This window comes from Callospermophilus lateralis, chromosome 1 (assembly GCF_048772815.1).
Source record: "Callospermophilus lateralis isolate mCalLat2 chromosome 1, mCalLat2.hap1, whole genome shotgun sequence".
Lineage (NCBI taxonomy): Eukaryota > Metazoa > Chordata > Mammalia > Rodentia > Sciuridae > Callospermophilus > Callospermophilus lateralis.
In genome coordinates, this window is record NC_135305.1 from 219,498,904 (window position 1) to 219,524,888 (window position 25,985).

At 47.2% G+C, this 25,985-nt stretch overlaps 2 protein-coding genes across 5 annotated transcripts in view; one reads left to right on the plus strand and one right to left on the minus strand.

Annotated features, from left to right (window-relative positions):
- The first annotated feature begins 5,762 nt into the window (after nt 1-5,762).
- On the plus strand, nt 5,763-10,305 carry Pram1 (PML-RARA regulated adaptor molecule 1). Its single transcript, XM_076858978.2, has 10 exons — nt 5,763-5,774; nt 5,836-7,327; nt 7,426-7,492; nt 7,573-7,649; nt 9,308-9,365; nt 9,470-9,578; nt 9,699-9,861; nt 9,941-9,974; nt 10,054-10,088; nt 10,198-10,305. Exons 1-10 carry the CDS (start codon nt 5,763-5,765, stop codon nt 10,233-10,235), a joined length of 2,085 nt encoding a protein of 694 aa, XP_076715093.1. The 3' UTR covers nt 10,236-10,305.
- A 751-nt stretch (nt 10,306-11,056) lies between these two features.
- Nucleotides 11,057-25,985, minus strand: part of Hnrnpm (heterogeneous nuclear ribonucleoprotein M) — a 42,968-nt gene continuing 28,039 nt past the window's right edge. For 2 of the 4 annotated variants that reach the window (XM_076849693.2, XM_076849683.2), the window contains 6 exons: nt 24,848-24,892; nt 24,301-24,378; nt 16,914-16,967; nt 14,356-15,158; nt 13,613-13,664; nt 11,057-11,479 (listed from right to left, as the gene is read on the minus strand). In XM_076849693.2, the coding sequence (XP_076705808.1) occupies nt 11,316-11,479; nt 13,613-13,664; nt 14,356-15,158; nt 16,914-16,967; nt 24,301-24,378; nt 24,848-24,892 (1,196 nt within the window). In that variant the 3' untranslated portion in view covers nt 11,057-11,315. The remainder of the gene's footprint in view (nt 11,480-13,612; nt 13,665-14,355; nt 15,159-16,913; nt 16,968-24,300; nt 24,379-24,847; nt 24,893-25,985) is intronic. The other 2 variants (XM_076849662.1, XM_076849673.2) reach the window with 2 other exon arrangements.

The window sequence follows — 25,985 nt, forward strand, 5'->3', positions numbered from 1 at the left end:
TGAGCCAGCCTGTGCTGTGTCTGGGTCCCTTGCCCCTCTGATGCGCAGTTACCTGCGCCTAGCATACCTGGGGCTCTCAGACCCCTGGAGGGGCACCCCAGGGTGGCTCCACAGGTGTTGGACCCTTCTTTTCACATTCCCTCTTAATAGTGGAATCCAGGTCTCCACCAGAGGTAGGCAGGGCAACCTGTGCCCACCATCCCAGGCCACCACTTCCAGAAACCAGATAGGATGGAATACATAAAAACCTGGAAAATTCCATCCTAAGATGTCCCAGGAGTTGGGAAAACAGACTGAGATACTAGTCCTGAGAGTTCCAGGCAGGCCTGGCTGGATCCCCTGATCTTGAGGCCAGTACTGACTCGGGAAGAAAGGAGAAGCCTCTGAAGTCAGGAAGCAAAGGAGCTGTGCTAAAGTCCCCAGGGTGGGGCAGGACAGGGTCCAGGCCTGTTGTCATCCTTGCTGTCTTCAGGACCCTCTGCTGCTTCTGCCCTGCCCCATCTGTGTTCCCCGCTTCATCAGGAAAACCCATACTAGGGTCACAGTGCTGTCAGCCCCGGGCATTGTTTACAGTTACCCCTGGAGGCTAATTTTACCTCCTGCATCTTATTCCCTTCCTCTCTCCTCTCCAGTCTCTAGCTCAGGCCATAACTCTCCCACTCCTCAGGCAATAAGAAGGGACCTCTCTCCATTGTTACCTGGCAAACTGTTCTGCCAGTCTCTTCTAGTGATGCCCCTCCCCTGCCCAGTACCCTTCAACAGCTCCCCATACCCCTTCTGAATGAAGATCCTGCTCTTCCAATAACACAAGTCCCCATCTTAAACCTCCCTTCCCAGGCCCACACAATTATTTCCTCATCCTCTGCAAACAGACATCCTAAGAGGGAGAACCCAAGGACCTCCTCCACCCCACCCCATCTTGTCCCACACTTCTTATCTCCCTCCCACTTACCCCTGAATCCACCTGGGCATTGTCCTCTATCACCCCTTCATCCTGGAATCTGCAGCCAAGACATCATTCATCCACTGGGTGGGGTTTCCCAGGTCCTGCCCTTCCCAGTCTGCCATCTACTTCCCATCACTACCCATCTACTTGATGGGAAGTGATCCCCCAATCACCATTCTCACCTTTATCCTCAATGGAACCCTTGTCCCCCAATGCATCCACCTCAAGCTGAGTGGAAGCCTTGGGGCGGCTACTCAAAATACCTGCTCTAGCAGCTCTGCTACTGTGTCACATTAGAGTGGGACAGTCCAGGCCCACAAGCCCTTCAGCTTCTGCAAGGGACAGGTGGGAGATCTAGGCACCCTTAATGACCAAGCCCCCTAGACCCAGGTGCTTTTCTGCCAGCCTGCTAGGTAGCACACACTGCATATCTACTATGCCAGCAGCTCAAGGGCCCTGCCAAGATGGTGTCATATGTGGGTCCCGAATGGCCACCAGGGGACACTGGAGCTCCAAGGTCCCCTGAGCTTCCCCTTTCTCAACCAGAAGCCTTGGAACCACAACTATATGACCTGGGGCAGAGGGACTCGATTCCCTGCACCTCACTTTCCTAGTACTTGAAATAGGTGTCATGATGCTTGTGCTTTTGAGACTCATACTAAAAGGGGGCCAAGGTGGAGAAGAGGCTTGGGAAATGTCTGCTGAATCATTCACATCCCTCTGGTTCCATGGTTGCCTGGGATCCTGTCAAGAACTGGGAAGGAAGGTGAGCCTGGGTCAAGGAACCCATGGTACAGATGGAGAAGGACTGGGGACCAGAGAATTAATGATGGCAAGCTCATTCTGGATCCTGACAGGCACCTGGCTGCACAGCTGCATAGCAGTGCCAGCTTGGCCAGAGACGACAGGCTCACCCTGAACAGGCTGAGCCGCTCCAGGAAGCTTAACTGCACTGAGACCAGCCAGATGCCAGTCCACTGCCAGGCAGCTATCTGACAACAGCTCTGCCACCTGCAGATGCTGACCTGGTTATCCTCAGCTGAGGCAGAGAGAAAAGGTGAGGTCTCCTAGGGGCAGGTGGCACGTGTCAGTGGTGCCAAATGTCCCTATTCTGTCCCTCTCCTTCCCCACACAGTTCTACAGCTGCACTCCAAAGAAACTCCACTCTTCCAAGTCAACCCTAGCCCATGCTCACTTTAGGTTTCTGGTTCTGTACTGCAGTTGGAGCTACCGAGTCATGGCTAAGGCCTTAAAGACCTAGGCCAGGAGCCAAACACACAAAGGGAAGTGGGGTCACGCCCTCTGGTGGCCAGTGGTGGAAGCCTGCACACCTCACCTACTCGCACCCCAGTAAACGGTGTGGGGGGTTTCCCAGACACAATTTCAAGTTCCTGGCTCAAGATGACCAATCCCAAGCCCAGGGAATCCCCAGCTATCATTCATTCCTTGATTGTGCACCTATTGTATGCTCTTGGTCAATACTCACTTGTTCATTGGTTCTTTTACCAGTCTTCCCCCACACTCACCTGTCCTGGAGACCCAGAAAGGAACCACATCTGGTCATCCTTGCCCCCCTAAGAGGAGTCCTAGAGGGCCCATATCTGGAAACCGTAACCCAGGATGAGGATGCACTGGCACAGAGGCCTTCGAATCCTGCCCATGTGTTCAAGGCAAGAGGAGTCTCCCTCTCAGTCTCTGCAGGGTCTCTCTAGTTTAAATAAGCACAGGAAAATTCACCCAGTATGCACCAGCAGCCTGGGCACCACATGGGATCTGGCCCATCGCCTGGGTCAGAACCTGCACTTTGAGTGAACAGTTCAATTTAGCCATGCATTTGAATCATCTGCCAGAGTCTGAAATAAAAACCCTTGCTCGGGCCTCATCTCAGACCAAGTCAGTCAGAATCTCTGGGAGACTGTAAACTGCTCAAGCAATTCCAACATGTGGCCAAACTGAGAATCAGGGCTCTGCACTCTTCTGGTGGGTGTTTTTTCCCTATCTACTGAGACCAGGTCACGGATTCCTAATGGACTGAGCTCTGTGGATGGGGCTTGCCCTATTCTGGGAAGGCCTCTACACTCTATGTGCCTTCATCCCCTCTTTTCAGGACTCCAAGGGGCCACACTGCCCTTAGTTTTTATTGTGTCCAGTCTTACGGTTCCTACTCTTTCCACTACCTTCAGTCACAGGGAATCTGGTGTGTCTTCACACCCCCTTCAACTTGGGGGCAAGATCTTTGACACCACTCACCCATCCACCCCCAAATTTCCATCCTACTTGAGTTCTCTGCCCTGGATACCTGCCCTAGCTTGTGATACATCTGTCACCCGAAAAGGGAAGTCCTGCTGAGAGTGGCGGAAGAAGTGTGGAAATGAGGAAGGCTGGTGAGGCAAGAAGGGCAGGCAAATGTGGGCTCACCACCCCACTGCCCCCATGTCCTGGATCTCCCCACCTCCCTGGTGGCCTCCTAAGTCCCACAGCCAACTGTACCCCTCCACACCAAGATGTCCCCCTCCTGTGGCTCTCCAGTCCTGGCTGAATTTTGTCTTGGCCTGCCTCTTTGCAGGTAGGTCACCAAGGCCTGGAACTCAAGTCTTGAGATCAGGACACAAAAGTGGTATGAATTAAGAGGGACAGAGGAGAATCAAGAAACTAGTGACAACTATTGACTGTGTTGGGGATATGCTGATGCCCAATGCATTAATTGCAAGGACACCAGCAGGCAAGACAGGAACTACCTCAAGGGAAGACAGAAGTGTCCTCAAAGGATCTGGGGACAGACCAGAGCCGTCTCCGCCTACTTTCCTTCCTCCTCTGTCTTCCCCACCCTCACGGCAGCCCCCACCTTGTGTGCTGGCCTGTAGAGCAGAAGCCACAGATACTTCCTGAAGGCAACAACATCAGCTCAGAGCCCACCACCCTGTAGCTCATCATCAGCCTGCAACCATGGTGAGTCCCCAAGCCCCAGGACAGGCCCATACTGGCCTGGAAGCAACAATCATAGCAGGTAGAAATTGGAGTGGCAGAGTGGGGCTGGGAAATGGGAATGTCCCACACCAAGCCCCTAAGGTAGGAAGCAGTCAGGGCACAGCTCTAGGACACGGTTCAGGCTCCTGTGGCCCAGGCTTAAGTTGTAACTGCAGCGGGGATGAGTGGGACTGCCTGGGAAGACTCCCATTTCCCTAGATCAACATGATCAGCAAGCAGGGAACTATGAAGCCAGGATGAAAAGAGAAGCTTCCTATGGGGTGACTAAGTGGGTCACGAACTCTGGCCCTTGCCATTACCCAGTCACTCACGTTGTGACCTGCTGATCATGACTTATCCAGCCTTGGGTTCACCTGGGAATCTTTGCCTCAACCCATCCAGGTTGGGAATTTCAAAAGAGGAATTTCAGGGCCCAGGCAGGAATCATCATCTTTGCATGGGGAACTCCTAAGTCCCTGGACCTCTGGATGAGGAAAAAAGGCACATGGAGAGGCAGGGGTCACATGCTTCTGCCCTTTCCTCCCCCAATCTCCTTGACCCCAAGTGAAGACAGGTTTGAGGGCCCAAGGCGGTGTCCCCTCAGAGGAGGCCTGGCCTTCTTGTCCATCTGTGGAAGTTGTCTGTGACCCATGGCTCAGGGTCAGCTTCAAGGACACCTAGAGACCATGTGGTACATGTGCCTAACAGGTGCCTGTGGGTGAGAGCCTACCTGCTCGTCCTCATGGAGGCTGTCAACTCTGAGCCTCCTTCACAGGCAGTCCAGGTGTCAAGAGATTGTGAGCTAAGTACCTACATATGCCTCCAGATCTGTGATGGTCAGACTGAGTATATGTCTGTCTTTGTGGCTCTGTGTAGTCTTTATGTCTGCAAATATTTACTGAACATTTACTATGTGCCAGGCACTAGGAGGTCAGCAATGAATAGGCCATAGGGGCTAGGGGAATTCAGTGTGTGTGAGCGCTTGCCCAGCATGTACCAGACCCTGGGTTCAATCCCCAACACCAAAACCAAACAACAACAAAAGCAACCACCCAGTTAAGGAATATTTTTTAAAACCAATGCAGTAGAATTAGTATGTGGTGGCAGATATGAACAGCCACACAGGCTGGGGATAATGGGGAGCACTAAAAGGGTGTCCTCCATAATTTAAAGAGATATTGGGTCAAGACTTGGATAAGAGAAAGGAGACCCCAACATGATGGAGAACATGTCCCAAATGAGGGGCAGGGCAGAGCTCCCAAGGTGGAAGGGAGAGGGAAGAGGCTGGGTCATTCAGGGCCTTCAGGAGACCATTTGCTTTTCCTGGGATGATGAGTTATCATTGGGCAGTTTTTTGGCAGGTTTCCTCCAGCTGCTGTGGGGGAGCTGAGTTAGGCTGGGGGCTACAGGCAGCAGACCAGGGAGGAGCCTGTTATAATAGTCTGGGAAGTTGGTGGGAAGGTTCCTCCCTCTAGGGTTTCAGCGGTGGAGGTAGTGAGAAGTGGCTGGAATCCGGATGTATTTTGAAATGAGAACAGAAAGGCCTGGGAGGGGAGGGGAGAAGATGTGGAGGGAGGGGAGGTGGAGGGAGGGGGTCAAGGATGCTGACTGGGAGGCTGTTGGGGCCACTAGATGGGGAAGAGGCATCAGTAGCAGCTCCAGTCCTGCCGAGATTAGACATCTAAGTGGTCAAGTCAGGAGGGTGTGGTTTTCAGGGACTGGGGTCAAGGGGGCAGTTCTTGGCCAAGAAAAGAAGTGGCCCAAGGGCTGGAGTCAAGAAGAGGGGGAGGCAAAACAGGGAGAGGGAAGGGGATGGGGATGATGGGTTTGTCTGTCACTGACCATATCCATGGGTACCCAGGTCTGTCTCTCCATTATGCTCTGTGTGTAAAAGCCCCTGCCTGACATTCCATGTCCCCTAGGGGAGCCATAAGGATTTCCGGAGCCTCCAAGCCAAGTTCCAGGCCTCTCAATCAGAGCCTAATGAACTTCCTAAAAAGCCCCCAAAGCCAGAGTTCAACAAACTGTTGAATAAGTTTCCACATCCTGAGCTAAATGAGAAGCCCCAAAAGCCCTTGCAGCCTGATGTCAGTGAAGTCCCTCAGAAGATCAGTACAGCGTCCTTGAGGCCTCCGCAGCCCCAATTTGCTGATCTCCCCAAGAAGCCCTTGAAGCCTGAGTTTACTCACCTCCCCAAGAAGCCCCAACAGCCGGAATTCACTGATCTCCCCAAAAAACCCCAGCAAACTGAGTTTACTGATCTCCCCAATAAGGCCTCCAAACCTGAATTCACTGATCTCCCCAAGAAGTTCCCACAACTTGAGTCCACTCCATTTCTCAGGAAGCCCCTAAAGCCCGAGGTCAGTGAGGCTCCTCAGAAGGTCTGGCAGTCAGAGCCCAGCACACTTGTCCAGAAGCCCCCACAACCAGAGCTCAGCAACCCCGCCAAGTCCCCTGCAGAACCCAAACTCAGCACATTCCCCAAGAAGCCCCCACAGCCTGAATTCAAATTCAGTGTGCACCCCAGGAAGCCCCAACAGCCTCAGGCTGGTAGCTTCCCAAGGAAGTCCCTACCACAACAGTCTGAATTCTCTGAAGTCCCTCAGTCGCTTCCCTCAAAGTCTGGGCCCAGTGAGCCCCAACTCCTTTCCCCAAAGCCTGACCTCAATACCTCACCAAAGAAGCCCCCACAGCCTCAGACTAGTGACCTCCATAAATTCTTGACACAGCCTGAGCTTAGAGAGGTCCTTCAAAAGACCCCCCTGGAGAAGTCTGAGCTCAGCGAACCTCATCCCCACTACCGGCAGCCAGGCCTCAGTGCATTTCCCAAGAAGCCCCCACAGCTTCAGCCAAGTGACCTCCCCAAGAAGGTCCTGCAGCCTGAATTCAGTGACCTTACCAGGACTTTCTCAGAACCTGAGGTATTTGTGCTTCCCAAGAAGCCAAGGCAGCTTGAGTTCAAAGCGCTTTCCAAGATGACCCCAAAGGCAGAGCTGGGCAGTCTCTCCAGGACCTCCTCAGAACCAGAGTTCAGCTCATTGCCCAAGAAGTTTCAGCAGCCTGAGCGCCAAGGGCCACCTCGCAAGTTCTCCCAGCCTGAGCCCAATGGTCTGCCCAAGAAACAGCCTAAATTCTTCAGGGATCTTTCCAGAAAGCCCCCACTCCTGGGCTCAGTTTCTGAGAGCTCACTGCCCTCTGCCACCTTGGGCTCCAGTCCCCGGTACCCACTCAGCCCTGGATTTGGAGGCACTAGGGCACCCCGCTGGAGGTCAGAAGACTTCAAAGCTCACAACCCACCCCACCGGAGGCCACTGCCCCCAGCCAGCATCCTGGGACCACCTCCAGCCAAACCCCCACTGCCCCCAGTTCCCATGGATATTCAGAGCTTTCGGAGATCCTCAGCAGCATCCACAGGTGAGTCAAGATGGGCTGCACAAATAGAAACGAGGGGGCTAAGGCTCCTGGGTAGTGCCATCTCCCTCCCATCCTCTCCCCCCACCCCCACTCCACAGCTCTGCAGAGGACTCGCTCATCTGCTGGGACCCACTTCCTGGCCCAACAACCTAAAGACTTCCCATGGTGAGTGAAGGGAGGAAAGAGGGGGAGGCCAGGCACCCTTTATGGGCTGAAGGAGACCCTCATCTCAGGTATCCCTGCAGGGACCCGGACGAGACTTATGAGCTATATGACAACGTAGAGCCAACGGAGGACTCAGGCCCCAGCCCCACAGGCAGAGGTTTGTTGGTGGTCGGCTCAGGGTCCTGTAAAGCACTGGTTGCAAGGGGATCTTCTGCCATGTTCCTGGTATAAGGAACCAAAAGCAAGGGACCCCAAAGGCTCACGGTTGAGGAAAGGCCCAGGGTGATAGCAGAAGGCATGTACAACAATGGAAGAATCCAGAGATCAAAGATGCAAATGGGACTTAACAAGTGTGAGTGAGCCAAACACATGGTTGGATCCCAAGTATAAAGTAAGCCTAGTCTTCAGGTATACAGTGGAGCCAACCCAGGGTTAGGGACAAGTTGCTATGTTCCACATTAGACATGTGTTTGAGGTACCAAGGGATGTCCGAGCCTAGACTCAGGAGAGAGACAGGGGTAGAGACAGGTACAGCAGTGGTGGGAAGGGAGGCCACTCTGCTCTAGATTCTAAAAGACCCTTCTTCCTGCTCCTGGAGGGTAGGGTCAAGCCCTAGTAGGCCTATGCCTCCAGGCTGCAGGAGTTTTGAGAGTTTGGCTGAGAGTGAAGTGGCAGCAGCCCCGACCAGACTCTCTTCCCATAGCCTAATCTAAGAACAGCCCCCAAAACCAGCAAGGACCTTCCCTGGCAACATTAAGGGCTTCCATGCAAGCACTCGGCTGATCCTGCAGCCCATACTCCCATCCCACACCAAGGCAGTATCACCTCCCCCACCCCCCGCCATTTCATTGACTTGGCAGTTTGAGGATCTGAAAGTTGCCCAAGCCACAGCCAATGTGGGAGCTTCAGTCAGAGCCTCCTGCTCCACTCCACCATCTCTCAGGGAGGCGTTCTACAGGAAATCTGGCCTTTAGGGTGCTCCTGCTCTGCCCCCCAACCAGAGGTTCTGGTTCAAAACGTAGCTGGCTGCCTCCTGAGTCCCTGACGCCTGCTCCTTCCTGGGCCCCCTTCTGCTTCTCCTGAGTGACCCCCAAGACCTGCTTTCAACACCTCCTTAGCACACAGCTTCCTGGCAAGGCCCCTTCTATTTCCGCTCCTGGGAGGATCTGTGGCTGCTGGGTAGAAGCCTGGCTGACACTGTGGTCTTGGCAAGGAGGTCAAGCTGAGTGCAAGTAGGGTGGGTGGGTACAATGCTGATGCCACTCGGAAGGCTGCGGGGGAGGGTGCAGACGGGCACTGCTGACCTGAAACACCCAATGACACAACAGGTCATTCAGAGAGGACAAGCTGTGGCCCCAGGTTCAGGCCTTTCACTCACCTGAGCTTCTGGAAGATCCTGCCATAAGACGTACCCTTGATCAGCAGGGCTTGTACCCCAAAGTCTGGTAAACCACTGCTGCCAAGTGGCATAAGTCAGACCTCACTCTGGGGTGACTCCTCCATGCAATCTCCTCATCAGCCAGGCCAGAACAAGAAACTCACCTGGGTATCCCCTTCTCAGAGGTGGTATTTGCTTGCCTCTAGGAATGCTTGCCTTTGTTTACTTTTTGACCCAAATCTCATTACAATTCCCAACCTGTTCTAAGCAGCAAAAACAAAGTCACCCTAGAAGTCTATAATAAATCCCTCCTTTAACCACTTATGATCTGATGACCCTAGACAGAACCAACACACAGTAGTCTCACTCAAGATGCAGCCAGTGGAGTGGCTGAGCTGAGGGTCTGTGATTTGACTTGGTGTTTTGACTGCCCCTAGATGAAGTGCTGTGTGCTCAGCAAGCCACCAGGAGGCACTCACAGAACCCAGAGCTCAGGTACTCCAGGGCAAAGGGGTGGGATAAAGGTGAGGTTGAATTAACAGAAGCATGAAAGTAGAACCCATCTTGCTCATGAGCACCCCAATTCTTGGGGGGATGAGGAAGGAGAAGGCCCCACAGACACAGCAGTTGCCACCTACGGATCCAAAGCTGCTAAAGCAGATCAGGAAAGCAGAGAAAGCTGAGAAGGAGTTCCGGAAGAAGTTCAAGGTAGGGACACAAGAGTCTGGGAGGGCTGGGACCAGATCCCCGGAGTCCCATCCTCAGAAAGAAGACGGAATGTATGTGGGGTGACCGCATGAGCCAAAGCTCTAATATCTTGTCCCCAAGTTTGAAGGGGAGATTGTGGTTCACACAAGGATGATGATTGACCCCAATGCCAAGACCCGTCGTGGAGGTGGCAAACATCTGGGAATACGGCGTGGAGAAATTCTGGAGGTGATTGAGTTCACCAGCAAGGAGGAGATGCTGTGTCGGGACCCCAAGGGCAAGTGTAAGTGAACCTAGCCCCAAAACCCTGGGGAGGGAGGACACTTCAGACTGAGAACCCACCATGTCTACTTTCTTCACAGATGGCTATGTGCCCAGAACAGCTCTTCTGCCACTGTGAGTGCTGACCCTGCTGGGTTCTGGGAGTGGGTGGGGGGCCAGGGTCTCCCCAGCTGACATTTGTGCTCTCTACCAGGGAAACAGAGGTGTATGATGACGTCAGCTTCTGGGGTATGTAGATGCTGCAGGATGGGTTGGAAGGGACAAGACTGACAGCTGGTGGACCACTTGTTTAATGCCTCTATGGAGAGGGGTCACTGGAAGTCACCCCTCCTTGCAGACCCTTTGGAGAGTCAACCATTTCCCCAAGGACAGTAGGGCCCTCAGGTGGGGCCCAGAACAGCCTGCCAGCCCAGCTACCCACTAACCCAGGAGCCTGGATTCCAGTTTGACAGACAGAGCTGCCCAGGTGCATGTGACCACATAAAGCCTCTCTTTAAAGCTTCCCTGCTTCTTGTATTTTCTTTTCCATCCTGACTAGTATACACAAGGAAACGTGTGTGTGTGTGTGTGTGTGTGTGTATGTGTGTCTCCCCCCCCTTATTCTCTCTGTGGGAGGTCTCACCACCAAATCCTGATCTCACTCCTCAGCTGCCTGCCACAGGAATGGGGAGAGAGCTGGGGAGCAAGGTGCACACTGCACTTAATGTCACTCCACACCCCAAAAGGGCAAGTAAGCAGATGGAGTCCCTCACGTGCTGCAAATACCTGTTTTGCCAAGTGGGTCTATGAAAGCACTTCACTGACAGGGGCTCCCAACTCTGAAAGACCCTGGAGGGAGCATCTGTTCTTGGAAACTGGCACTATCTCCTCCCTGTCGGTTTATTAAAGTCAAACTGGAAATGAGCCTGACACCATCTCTGTCTCACAGGATAGGCACAAGAAGAGACAGGACAGCTTTCAGAATTGCTCTTATTATCAGCAGCAGTGAACAAAAGATCCCTCAAAATTCAGTTTCCACAGAAGAGTTTTTCTGTGGAAAACAACTGGCCAGGGTCCCTCCCACCCAAGGAACAGATGAGCAATAGCAAAGGTGAGATTCCTGGTGATCATGGGTCAAAGGAAAGAAGGAAGCATAAGTGGCTCCAGGCCAAATTTCAGATGGTTGTCCCCACAACACACACGCAAAAGCAAGCCACTTTCAGGAACTGGTATTTATTATCAAAGTCATATTCGATGTCAACAAGATGCCACAACTACAAAAAAAATTGCGCACATTGCAATCTCAATGCAAACAGTCAAATGGAACCCCAGTCATTAAAAAAGTAATTCAAATTACCCCAAAAAGCAACTGAATTTTTTAAACATCTTTATACATCCAGCCAACAAATTAAAATGGTTAACAAGAAAAAATACAAATTCAGAGGTCTGGTATTGATGTTTAAAAAAGGCAACTGCTTAAGCATTTCTATCGATTCGAACATCAATCTCTCGGCCACTCAGCTTCATGCCATTCATCATCCGGCAGGCTCTCTCAGCCACCTCTGGCGACTCAAACTTAACCACACCGCACCCCTTGGACTTCCCGTTCTCCATCTTGATGTCGGCGTACAGCACGTGGCCTGGCACAGGGAGGGAAGAAGAGACCACACGCATCAGGCAAACCCAGAGCTCAGCCTCAATCTGGGCTCCACTCAGTCCAGATCACCTGTTGGATTTTGGTGACAGAGTCAAAAAGGAAAGAGGCCCTCATGTGTGGAGCACAAATGCTCAGAACACCACGGCCAGAGTCAGTGACAAATGTCCTTTGGCCATGTTGCCATTGTTCTGCTATCAGGACAATTTGATCCAGCACCATGAAAAGCAAAGTGCTTGCCTTTTAAGTTCAAAAATAGGAGGAGCCCTGTTAAGCCAACTTGAGAGGAGAATTTTAGAGGCTGTTTTCAATATATCACTACCCTCATTCACAAAGCCATCATCAATACAATAGATACTTCTGTCCAAATGTAAGCTATATAATAATTAGCGAGCAGATTTACACATATTCCTTCAAACACCTATTAAGCACCCTAGGTATGTGTCGAGCACCATGGAAATAGATACAGAGGGTTAAGAGCCCAGAGGCCAAGGTCTGCTCCAATGAGGACCAAGGAGATAGCACATTATGGTCAGTGCTAGGGGCCCACAATTCTAAAGCCACCAAATCCACCTGGGGGAAGGAAAACATCCTAGGGAGCTTCTCACAGTAAAGTTCTAAAAGAGTTTTAAGTGGCCAAGTGTGGCATTTGTTTGCACACCTGTAATCCTAGCAGCTCTGGAGCCTGAGGCAGGAGGATCATGAGTTCAAAGCCAGCTTTGGCTATTTATCAAGGCCCTAAGCAACTCAGTGAGACCCTGCCTCTAAATAAAACATAAAAAAGTGCTGGGGGGGCTGGGGTTGTAGCTCAGAAGCAGAGTGCTTGCCTCACACAAGTGAGGCACTGGGTTTGATCCTCAGTACCACATAAAAATGAATAAACAAAATAAAGATATTGTGTCCATGTATAACTAAAAAAATAAAAAGGGCTGAGGATATGGCTCAGTGGTTGAGTGCCCCGGTACCATTTAAAAAAAAAAAAAAAAGGCGTTTCAGTGAAAATTCACCAGAAGACAGATTCTGGCCTGTAACAGTTCACACCAGAGCACTTCAGGAGGCAGAGTATTTGTAAGCTCAGGTTCAAGGACAGCAGTGAGATGAAGGTAGGTGCGGGGATCAAGTCCTCCAGGGGCTCGTAAGTATTTTTATTTTCTAAGAGGTGAGGGGAGCGGGCATGATCCAATCTGATTTCTTGAAGTATCTAGATACAACGTGGAAAAATGCAAAGCAGGGATGGGGGTGGGGTGGGGGGTGGGACAAGAAAGTGGGCTCTGACTCAACTGCTTACCCCAAAGAACCAGAGAGAAGCAGCAATAATGGTGAGTCGTGACCCACTGCTGAAACCAGAGATGAGAAAAACAAAACAGGCCCTGATCCAGCAGCCATCAAACTTGTGGCTTAAGGCTGACCTAGTTTAAAGGACAGGGGTGGGTAGTGGATGGAGGCTGGGGCTCACCCCAAAGAGCAAACTATGAAGATAACTTCTTTCAGCCACAAAGGGGGCCTTCTAGAAGGGTCATCTTGTATGCTAGGAAATTTCCACTACAGACTTACTGCTGACACAAGATGCTAAGTGCCTAGATCTTGCAAGCCTGACCCATGGCACCTACTGGGCACACAAGCACTTGCTGACACATCAAACCAGCTGTGCTGTGAGAGAAAGCAACCTTGTCTTGGGTGTATTTTATTTACTTTTATCTCTTACAAGTTATGCCACCTTAGAAGGTAGCTTTACCTGACTCATCTGTAAAAGGGGAAAATACTACCTTTCAAGTACTCTAAATGTTAGCAAAAAAAAGAAAAGAAAAGCTAAGGGTTGGGAATATAGCTCAGTTGATAGAGTGCTTGCCTCACATGCCCAAGGCCCTGGGTTCAATCCCAGCAAGAGACAGACAGAGAGGGAGAGGGAAAGAGAGAGACAGGCAGACAAACACATACCAGGACACTCAATACATGCTTGGGTATCTGCAAAAGCAGAACAATGGCAAGACCCATCAGTCCTCTAGAGCTGATGAGCAGTGGCTGTGCAGACTAGAAGGAAGCTATGCTGCTGACATAACAGCACCACTAATAGCCATGGTATAGGAAAGCACCTAGAGAGCCTTTCTCAGACACTTACCACATTCGTTGAATTTGTCCTTTAGCATCTTCCATGTAAAATCAAATGGGAGCTGAGGGGGGAAAAAAAAGGTAGACTAATGTGTGATTCAACCAAATCCTAATGCACAAACATCACAATCATCTATGAGGGTTCCTGGGACAAAGGATGCAGCTCATTGGTAAAGCACTTGCATCACTGAGGATGAGGCTCCTATATATACATAGAGAAGCTGGCCAAACTCCACACTGATATTGATCAGCAGAGAACAAATAAGTCTATCTAGAATGAGGTTCTGAAGTGGCACAGCCAGCTCACTCCCTGTGGCCTTATAGTGTCTGGGAACATCATGCAGGGAGCAGAACATACAGAGCCTGGTGTAAGCAGATTACAGAACTCAATAGTGGCTAAAAGTGGTCGAGTCATTACAAATAATTCAATATATAGCCACCTCTCTCTGAATCACTATACCAAAACACGGGTGCTCCTCAAGCCAAGGGATCAGAAACTAAAATCTTTCAGCTCATAGTCTGCTTGGTTAACAGACACATCAGGAAGCCCAGGCAATTGCAGAACCACTACTCCTTTGTAAGCCTTCACAGTGAATTAGCACCAGACTCTGGGGACAAGAGTAAGGTGTGCTCTCCATGCTGTCCATTGTCCCTTCAGAGGAATACCCGTTACCCTGAGCCCACAAGTCATCAGTCCACTGAGATCATCCCCTGTGTGTAACAACACCAAAGAGTTCCTGAAGAGCCACTTACATTTCTCACAAATATCTGGCAGGCCTTTCTGGCCACCCCAGGAGCATGGCCTCCAGCTCCGCCAAAGGAACCTGCGAAGCTTCCTCCAAAGTTGCCACGTTCCATCTCAATGGCACGATCGAAGCTGGCACCACCGCCACCACCCATGGCAAGGCCCATGCGCTCAATGCCAGCGCCCAGGGCCGGGCCCATTGCTGGGCCCATGCGCTCCAGACTGTTGGCGCCCATTCTCTCCAGGCCCATGCGCTCTAGACTGTTGGCTCCCATGCGCTCCAGGCCCATACGCTCCAGGTTGTTGGCGCCCATTCGCTCCAGGCCAGTGGCCATGCGATCCATCACGGGGCCCATGCGCTCCAGGCCGGCCCCCATACCTGCGGGCACCATGCGCTCCATGCTCAGGCCCATGCGCTCGATGGCAGGGCCCATTCGCTCTACACCAGAGCCCATGCGCTCAATTGTTTGGCCCACACGGTCGATGGGTGCGGCCATGCGCTCCAGGCCGAAACCCATGCCGGCACCCATGCGCTCGACACCAGAGCCAATGCGCTCCATGGTCTGGCCCATGCGCTCGATGCTGGAGGCCATGTGGTCGAGGCCCAGTGGGCCCATACGCTCGATGCCAGAGCCCATGCGCTCAACGGAGCCCATGCGGTCCATGACCAGGCCCATGCGCTCGATTTCGGAGCCCACTCGATCCATGCCATGGCCCAGGCCTGCGCCCATGCGCTCCATGCCAGCACCCCCAATGCGGTCAATGCCAGGGCCCATCCTTTCGATCCCAGGGACGCTGCCTCCACCTCCACCTTAAACAGGGACACAAAACACAGGAGATGTCAGGTATCTGTGTGTACACCATTCCACGCCTGGGCACTTCATTTCACAAGCTCACCCACAGATTAGCAATTTAGCCCCACAGTGATTTAACATTAAAAGACCCCTCAAATCCTAACAGTTACTAAAACTAAGTAATAGGTAATGTGGGGTCCTTATAATCATTCTTTCTGTCCTGTTACAATTGAAATTTCCATAATAAAATTTAAGAACAACAACACCCACACCAAATAGTTGTTTCTGGGGTGCTAGTGTCTGTGACAAGCGAAACCCCACACTCATTCACGCAAACAGAAGTTATGTGGAGGTCATTCAAAGTCACAACTTCTATACTCTCTCAACCTGTCCCTCTAACTTGCCTGCTGGTGGCCAATCTGGCTGCATTCCCTTAGCACTTCCAAGGCACAGAAAAGCAATTTTGTAGTCATGAAACCAAGCAGGGATAAGGAAAAGGAACAAAAACACCCACAAGAGATCCTCTGTGTACAAATGCACACAACTGGCCATTTCCTGGAGGACCTTAGTTTCTATCAGGGAAATCACCAACCAGTTTATCTATAACTCTGCTGGCCTTGGAAGGAAAATGATGACAGGGCAGGGTAGGCTCTGAAATAGATCCAGAGTCAGTACACAGCAACCCTTGTCCATGGAACTTGCAATTCTGGACAGGGAAGACTGGCTCCAGGACCTAGGCCACCATCAAGCACTTCGCAGAGCTCCAGGCTCCTCCCAAGCTTCATACTACCCACATGTGTCTGTTGACCACAGGGAGCCCAGTTACTGACTCAAGCAACCCAACTGAAGATGCAAATTCAGGAAGAAGAAATTCAGCAGTTTTTTTAACTGATTCTACAGCTGACCAAGAATGTGACCTGACACAAGGCACTCCACCTCTCTGTGCCCGTTTCCTTAGCTGAATAGCAGCACACCAAATGGCAAAAAAAAATAAGCACAACTTTAAGAATATTAGACTTTCATAGCAGAAACAGGTTAACAACTATCTAATATCCTAACATTTTATAAAAGAAAAAGGTGCTTGCCCAATAGCAGCAGAAAATGAAGCTGGCACCCAATGCCAACAGAACTAGGAAGAGACAGCACCAGCTAGAGCCTTCCCCCCACACAAACAGAAATACCCAACAAGTGGGGATCCAAGGCAATGGCTAACCCCTCAAGAGCCTTAAGGAAAAATCGGGCAAAAAAAGTACATTTAGTTCCAAGTGCCCATAAAACTGTGTATTCTATGGAAACGTATATACCAAAATGTTTATAGCACTCACCACTAGGTGGTGGGCCGGCAGATAATAATTACTTTCTTTGGCATTTTCCAGGTTTTTATAATGAGTGCATGCACACATTTTAGTAAGCATTTGTTGTATATTAGCTGATGTACTTTTACAGTCAGATAAAAGAAAACAAAATCCCCAAATATCAGTATTGTAATAACAATGGCTAACACGCATCACACTCATTAAGTACTTTTTTTAAATGCATTGGCTCAATTACTCTTCACAACAACCCTCCGAGGTAGGTACTACTGCATCCCCATATTACAAGGTAATACGAAAACAGAGAGGTTAAGTAACTTGCCACATGTCACATAGCTAGAAGAGGCAGAACTAGACACCCCACCCTGGGCAGTCTATGTCAGAGCCCACTATGCTCTGCTGTCCCCCACGGTAGCAACCTGTTCTAAAAATCAAAACATCAAACTAAGCGTTTCCTACCTCCTCCCTGCTTTGCAATGATCTCTCCTCTCTTCAGTGCATTACTTAGGATTTCTAAGGAAATCAGGAAGAAAAAATAATTAGCCAAATTTCTCTATGGCAATAGAAACTTGCTCTTAACAGATCTCAGAGTAGAAATACTGCTAGTAAAAAATTTTAAAAGAAAAAGGAAAAAGGTTAAGGGTTTGAGAAATACACACAACAGACATGATCATTTTATAGGAAATTGAAGCACCCTTGATGATGGGTCACAATGCTAGCATCCCATGTAGCTCCAGAGTCTGAGACCCAGTTCACAAGGTCACCTGCAAATGCGTCCAGCAGAGCGAGGAACTGTATGCATCTGGGAGCTGAACTCAGAAAGTCAAAGCAAGAACAGGGCCCTTGGTCCTTGCTCAATACAGTTTTCTAAAGCTGGTCTAGACTCTCAGCAATTAGGCTTCCCCATTTCACCCAGAAAAAAAAAAAAAAAAAAAAAGCAGAAAAACTAAGGCCTCTCTGGAACTACTCAGAAGTTTGAAGCCTGCATTCATTATTATAGATCAAATAAAAACCAAAGCTATACTTACTACCTGAAAGGTGAAAACCAACAGCACTGTACACAGTGCTTGAGCACACTACATAATTTCATGCTTGGCATAAAAATACTATATAGCAACCTGACTGTGCCAGCCCCACCTGAAGTGAGCATGAGCTGGATGAGATGGTGAATTAGCAAACCTTAAGGAAAATACATACACATACATATGCAAACTCGCTACACACACACCCAATTGTTCCAAACAAAAAGCACTGCTGCTTGCTGACCAACAGCTCATCCAAACATCCTTCAGTTTAGCCTAATGTTGTCATTAGTGTCATCTTTTAAAGTTTCTCTTCAGTCTTTTGTATGTGGGAAAAAATGAAACCAACTTCTCTGGTCCTGAAGAAAATCAGCAACTTGGACAACAACCTCAAAGTACATCTCACTATCATCAAAAACCACAAAGGTGGGCGGAAGGTGTGGTGCATGTGTGTAAACACAGCAACTTGGGAGACTGAGGCAGGAGGATCTCAAGTTCAAGGTCAACCTCACCAACTCAGAAAGGCCCTAACAACTTAGACCCTGTCTCAAAATAAAAAATGAAAAGGGCTGGTAATGTGGCTCAGTGGTTAAGTGACCCTGGGTTCAATCCCCAGTAGCCCCCCATCCAATCCCACACCAAAAAAACTCATAAGCAGTTAAAACCTACCCCATGGCTGTTCTTGTACTCCAACTAACCACTAGAGGAAGGAGGTAGGAAAGCACACCAAGAAATAACGGACTTCCTGCCTGCCAGCAAACACGGGGCTTATTCTTCCATGACACCAGATATCCTGGTCAGCTTGCCATGCCAAGATTCACTATGCTTTCTGATCACAGCCCCTAGAACAAACGATTCCCTACAAGAACACTGAGTTGATGCACCATGCATTTGAAAAGCCAAATTCTTTCCATGGGTATTCACAGACTTTCCCTGTACTAACTCCCACCCAGTTTGATACTGTTCTCTCTTCAGTCTTCCTTGACCACTAGACCCTCACTTCCAAGCCTCTGTACTGACACTGTCTAACCTGTCTGCCAATATACGGACTATGCCAAACACATCCAGACCCTCAGCCCTCCAGCTGCAACTGCACCTCCTGCACTATCTTCCTATACTATTGCTCTGAACACAGGATGTCCAGTAGCTATCCAGAGAGGTGCCTTTTTAAGTTCTAATAAATTTCACATGCTATTCATATGACTGCCTGAGGACCTCACACAGTTCTCCTCACTAGCCCACTGCCAAGTATTGACCTCTGGTGTTATCTTGGGCCACTACTGAGTATCATCTCTTTGACTGCAACATATCCTTCCAAGGTCAAGGACCACAGATCTATCTACAGCGTTGAAGCACCAAGTACACTCGTTTGTTCAAAGTGCAAAGATCTACTAATATGATATGAGAAAGCACACTGAGCAGAAGAGTGCTACAAAAAAGGACACAAAGAATTAAACAAACAAACAAAAACCCAGGTAAATACTCTGAAAACCCAATTTAAATATTTTATTTGGGACAAAGACTATTTTACTCCCTTGGGTCTGATCACAAGTAATACCAGGGAATTCCAGGACAGAGACTACACAGTCCCAATCTTTAAAAAGATGCCAAAACAGCAGGACAGGAGACCCTGCGGATGATATTTCTGTTCAGGTTCGGGCAGTAAGAGTTCCCTGTTGCCCACATCTGCGAGTATACCACTGTAGGAAGAGGAATGAGGCCAAGCTGTTCATCACAGAGGTATGTCAGAGTCACAGACTGGCAATGATTAAAGGCTAGGAACAAGAAAAGGTGACTACAGGTGTAAAGTCACATGTCGTCTTGTTGGTCTTTGCCATAGGCATCCCCAAACTGATATTTGAAGCCAAATTATGCTAAGTCTTAAAATATTTTTTAAAATAACCTACTTTTTCAGGACATGAAAATGAGGCCAGTAATGGCAAGAGAATACCTACCCTAGTCACATACAAATATGAACTCACCCTTCAAAATTCTAAAGGTTTATTAAATCTAAGATAAAGATATAGGTAGTCAGACCAAGCAAGCCCAGAAGTAAATTTTCACTAGCAGCCTAGTAAATTCAAAGAAAACCATTCGAGTTACCTAACCATGGTAAGGGGAAAAAGAGAAACAAGGATATACCAAACAATAGACCACTCTGTAGGAAACAGTTTCAGTAGTTAAACTTACGAAAAAACATGGAGGACAGAAGGCCTAATAACAACCTGAAGAGTTGAGATGCTAGACTTAAGGATGACTCTGAAGACAATCTTTCTAGAGCCTTCATAAATTCTAGGAAAACAACTAATACCAACTAGCAGTGAAAATCTTAGAATCCTGATCCCTCACCCATGGTACCCTCAAGGAGACAGAAACAAGTAGGAGGTTACCATGCTCTAAACTGCCTTTGAGAAAAACAACTTCAGAGCCCAAGAACATCTGATCTCCTTCCTCCCCAATAATGAAGGAAAATTCAACTGACAGATTCTAAGAAACACAGGGACCTAAATGGCAAAAGTCCACATCCATGGAAAAGTAAAGAAGAAACTGCTTTGCCATCTAACCCAAAAGGAAACTCAGACTCCAATATTCAAGACCTTCCAATGTTAGGAGGTTTCCATGATCAATCTAGGTTCCTTCCAAAGGCATCAGCAAGCGCACAAGACTAATTCTGTTAAATGGGACACCTGCCACAAACCATGGAGGAGAAAGACTACTGCCCACTTAGCAAAGTCTTCAAAACCTCTACCAGAGCGAAAGTGTTAAAACAGAGTTATGCAGCGAGAGATGCATGAGGCAGTTCTAATTCCCAAAACATGCAAAAACCTTATGCCAATTTTTTAAAGCCATTTGAAAGACTACTAGAAAAATGGTACTACTCCTAACCAGAAATCCCATATTGTCAATCACCACGGAGCCCTCACTCTCCTTTAATCCTCTTGATAAGCATATGACTATTTTAAAAGCCTAAGGAAAGCCAGCAGACTTTGCCTTAGAAAGAAGTCCCAACATTAGGCTGAGCCTCAGCAGCCTGTCAGTCCAGGTGGTGGACTTCACCCACATGGGGATCCACGGGGCCATTCTAACCATTCCTCTGCCAAGGATCTAACCATTTGCTCTCCAAAGCTTGGAGACATTCCCATCTTGTTTCTGGCAAAGTTTCTTTCAAATCCTCCACCTAAACCACCCACCAACTGTGTGTGTGTGTGTGGAGGGGTGGGGAATATATACATATACACACACATTCACATATATTTTATCCTAGGCCTTTCTAGAAATAAACATTATGTTTCAGACATTAAAAACTAAACAAGAATTATAAATATAACAGCCACTACCAAGTTGACCTATGTAACTATTCTACAGGAAACCATCATTCACCCTTGATTCTTTAAAAAATCAAAGTCACAAATTCTAGAAAAGGATATATCTACAATGTCTATTACAACCACACAACAGGTACACCACACACTACCACAATACTTAGTAGGTTACCTACAGTGCTCACTTGCAGTGCATATGGAGTTAAAGGAAGAGGACCCTGCTGGTAACAGTAACAACACCTACTGGGCACTTAACTAACATATGCCCTGCCTGGAACTACTGTTGTACTGAATAATCCTCACAACCACCTTGGCTCCTGAATTACCTGCCTAGTGAGGGTGGATGGAAGGTTGCTATAACACAAAAAGGACACTTTGGAGCTGGGGTTGTGGCTCAGCGGTAGAGTGCTCGGGTAGAGTGCAAGGCCCTGGGTTGGATCCTCAACACCACATAAAAATAAAATAAATATATTGTGTCCTACTTAAAAAAAAAAAAAAAAAAAAAAAGCACACCCAAGCAGAAGAAAGAAATATGCATGCATATAAGATTTCTCCACTGACTAGTACACTGGTCCCATCTACAAAATAGGATTTGGACAATTTATCTTCTTTTTGATCAGAGGGTGTTTGGGGGATTGAAATCAGGATGCTTTTTCACTAAAGTACATTCCCAGTACTTTTTATTTTTAGACAGGGTCTCCCTAGGTTGCTGAGGCTGGCTTTGAACTTGCAACCCTCCTACCTGAGCCACCAAAGTTGCTGGGATTATAAATGTATGCCACCACACTATGCTTCTGATGTTTTAATGTCCTTTAAAAACAAAGCTCTGATCTTTCCTGGGAAAATGGCCCACCACAACTGATAGATGCTTGAGTAAGCCTTTCGTGACTCCTAGTATTAGCTATTTCTTTAAAGTACAGTCATCTCATCCAAGATTCATAATGCATCACACCATGTCTCCCTCCCATACTGAGAGGTCCTTCAATAATCTAGTATTATCAAACTCACTCTTTCCAAGTATTAGGTACACAGGACACATTTTATTATACAACTACAAAAAAATGTTTATAAGTAGCCCGTATCCCTACCCTTTCAAGGAGCAGCACTTTATAGAGATATGGAAGCAGGCTCAAACCAGCATTATAAAGTAAGAAGACCTCTGGCATTGGTCAACTTAAGCATAGTTTTTGTTTGTTTGTTTGTTTCATTTTTTATTGGTCCTGGGGATTGAACTCAGTGGCACCAGCCCTATTTTGTATTTTATTTAGAAACACAGTCACACTGAGCTGCTCAGTGCCTTACTGTTGCTGAGGTTGGCTTTGAACTCGTAATCCTCCTATCTCAGCTTTCTGAGCCGCTGAGATTACGGGTGTGTGCCACCATGCCCAGCCTGACTTAAGCATAGTTTGAAATAAGCTCAAAGTGAAACCCTAGATTAGTGGTGTGCTATCTGCTCAAAATGTTATCTCACTCGTGCAAGTCTGAAGGTGGTGGGCAGAAGTGGCTCAAAAGAACAACCAAAATGAAATCATAAATGGCATCATAATTGGGGAACTGATGTTGTTCTTTAACCCCTTTGATAAGCCTGTGAAGGCTGCAATCCCCCTCCTCAGATAAGGAAAAGTCATATGCAGGTCTTAATGCATTGGCAAAGACCTTGGAAACCATCTTCCCAAATGCTGACAGGGAATCCTGTGAGGACCTCAATTTGGGAGCAAATTGGGCAGGGGGACCTTGAGAGAATTTCACTGTCAAATGTTGCATTAAACATCTACATTTGATAACTGACAGTCATTTACTTTTCAGAGCCATTCTATCAAAATTAGACCTATATTAATTCATTGGCCCTGAAAAAGTCCCATAATTCATTCTAATGTCAGCACCCGGAACCACAATAAACGCATTATCACCATCATCAACTAAACAATTTAAATTCAAAACAGCTTTAAATTTTTCACAGTGTGATTTTAAATTTTCCTTTGACATAGTACGAAAGGGTTCTATTTCACCCAAATCTTAGAACCCAAATCCAGTATAAGGAAGTCCCTATTCTCTACTGCAGAGGACAAAGAGGGAGGACACCAAATATCTACATCGAAGGGCAAAGTCTAAGAACACAGGCTCCATTTTTAGTTCTCACAGAATCCTTTGAATCTTTTATGATCAGGCTCAGAATTCTTAACTGATGGATTACACATGCTAGCTTAGCTTACATAAGACTTAAGTCACAAACTCAGCAGAGGTTCCAGAGCTGTCCTACTCCTATTCTCATCAACTTCAAAGTTGTACAACTCCACTCCCCAGAACAACAAACAAACTTATTTCTAATGACTAATAGGTTCTGAGTCAACATTTTATCAAATCGGACTTTCCAAACTTTTACTTTTTATTAACATCCTCCACACACAAACAACAGGCAAACCTTAAAGCACACTGGAAACACAGACCTCTGTCCTTGGTGATGATCTTTCCACCATCTTCTAAAACAAGGCTAGTCTGGTTTGTTCATCAGGAATATCTCCTCCCTTCAAGTTTGACTGTCTACTCTAGTAAGACACTTGCTCTTTACCATTTTCACAGACCAGCAAACATTTAAACCTAAATTCTCAGTTACTTTCCCTTCCAATAAATGTTATGTATAAAAGCAACTTTCCAGTAAATGAGGATCACAGAGTAAATCAGCATAGAGACAGCTTCAAAAGAACAACTTCTGGTTTCTCAGCCCTAGAGATAACGCTGTGCTGGAGGCAGTTCCAAAAGGCAGGATTGAGGCATGAAGAGCTAGGCTCTGGAGCCAGCCTGGGTTCATTCACATCCTGGCATTTACTAGCCACATGACCTTAGGCAAGCCACTCTCTGTGCCCCAGTTTTTGATGAATGGGAAAAACAGTATCCACATGTCATGTGGTTCTTGCAAGAATAATCATCATCATCATCATACTCCTGTTAAGAGGAGGGTTCTAAGATCTGAATGACAACAAATGAGAATCTGTGTTATGTAAATGATAAATTAAAGGAATCTATGGTTTTTATAATGTGTCTCTCTGTCCACAACATGGAATCATCAGGGCAAATTGTCAAGAACTACCCATCCCAGTACTCCTGAGAAGAACTTGATCAAAAACTTCAAAGAATCCTTTGTCTTGGAGACCATTTTTAAGGTGTGCAAAACACAACCACAGATGTCTACATGCTTAAGTGCTAAAGGCAAAATGAAAGTTTTTAAATTTCTACTACAAATTTTACTAAATTTTTACTAAATAATTACTAAGAAGACTTAGAAACATAGGACAATTTAAGAGTGACTAAATAAAGTAATCCTATTATTAAGTCCAACTAAGTCTACCTATTGAAATATTTAAGGCAATCTCAAGACAACGGGATGCAGCAGAAAAACAGAAGTGGGATGTCATTGAAAGTGGGCCTGCAGCCTAAAGGTCACCTGAGAGGTTCAGTCAGCAAAAGGCAGGTGTTAAGGAGGAAGAAATATATAAATCTTACCATTTATTCGGCCCATGTTCATCCCCGATCCAAATCGCCCCATGTTTTCCATACCACCACCAAAGGGTCCCTCCATGCCTGCAAGAGAGATCTGCATTTTAGTGCCATCCCAAGGAGGCTGAAGAAACTGATCAGGGAAAGGGAAAGGTTTTTCACATTTCACCTTAGGCATTCTCTGCCAAGAACTTACCAAGTTAAAGGGCTTTTGAAAAACAAAAAAATACTGGTTCCCTTGTTTAAAAATCACCATCCTCAGAAAGCTAACCTGATCCAACCCCCTCAATGAATACACAAGCAAAAAGAGGTCCAGAGAGATGAAGTGAGTTGCCCAAGGTCACAGAGCTAACTAGTGAGAAAGCCAGAACCAAAAGCCAACAACAACCACGGAAAATAATGGGCAGGTAAGAAAAGTAATTTGTAGACTCAAACCTTTTGGAAACAAAGTGAGAATTTCATGCAGGGTTTAAAAGACAAGAAAGAAAAGGGGGGGGGGAGGAAAACCATACCTAAAAGTAATTATATTTGTACTTCGTTTTAAATTTCTTACCTCCCATTTTATTTATTCCAAATCCTATGCCTTCCATTCCCATTCCTTAAAAAGAAAAAGTCAATGCAAACTAAAATTATGTCAAAGCAGTAGTGTTTAAACTTAGAAAGCACAAAATTCCAAACCAATAAACAAAAATATTTCTGATGATGAATATTTTTTGTCAAAAGAAGGGGGGAGACACCCTACCATTTCAGTTGCCAAAAATCATATTCCAAGCAAATTTTTCTAAGCCTTTTATCCAAATAATCATTATGGCAGTTAAAATTCTACACAGTTTTATTAAATGACCAAATTGGATAGTATTAAATATGGAATATAATTACCAGACACAGATTATGAAACATTCACTTTTTAAAATTTTATTTAATGGAACAGAAGTAATCTTTTCCTAAAATCCCTGTTAAAGGTAAAATCCTTAAAATAGTTTCTAAACACTGAGGCTTCCTCCTGCGTTCACCATTTTTTAGTGCCAGACAAGGAAGTATGTATATACATGTGTAGATTAGGTGGCAGAGTCACTTCAGCATACATTTCAGGTTTATTTCAGAGCTGACTCTGAAACAAAGACCAGGGATATGCAAAAAATGATGGTGATGAGGCACCTGTATCACAATTTAAATTTAAAGAAGAAAAAAAGAAAGACTCAAGTCTGGGGTTAAAAAAATGAAATATTCCTTAAAAGCATAAAGAAATGCCTTGTACCAAAATAAAAATGCTATTCAGCAAAGTTTAAGTTTATTCTACAAGTCCAAGCTTTTACAATTCATTAGCTGTTCCCTGTCTTCTTGAACAAAGATCAATGTTCAGGGCTGGAGTTGTGGCTCAGTGGTAGAGCGCTTGCCTAGCATGTTTGAAGTACTGGGTTCGATCCCCAGCACCACATAAACAGATAACAAATGAAGGTACTGTGTTTGGAAAAAAAAAAAAAGATAAACATTCATCCTTCCTTGTGACCTGTGACAGCTATGTTATACAGGGAAGCCCTCCACACCTTCTTGCATCTCTCAGTGTTCCTACTTCTAGAAGAAGCCATTCCAACATAGGCGAGAGAGCCCAGGATGGTTTGGGATCAAACTTAAGAGGGTTTCAAAGCAGTGCTATGGTCCCATTGTCAGGAGAAATGCAGTCTGTCATT

What these genes read in the sequence shown, in the direction of transcription:
- Pram1 (XM_076858978.2), top strand. An exon ending in ATCCTCAGCAGCATCCACAG is followed by an intron (nt 7,328 to 7,425) that starts GTGAGTCAAGAT and finishes CCCACTCCACAG; the next exon opens with CTCTGCAGAGGACTCGCTCA. An exon ending in TGATGACGTCAGCTTCTGGG is followed by an intron (nt 10,089 to 10,197) that starts GTATGTAGATGC and finishes CCCTCCTTGCAG; the next exon opens with ACCCTTTGGAGAGTCAACCA.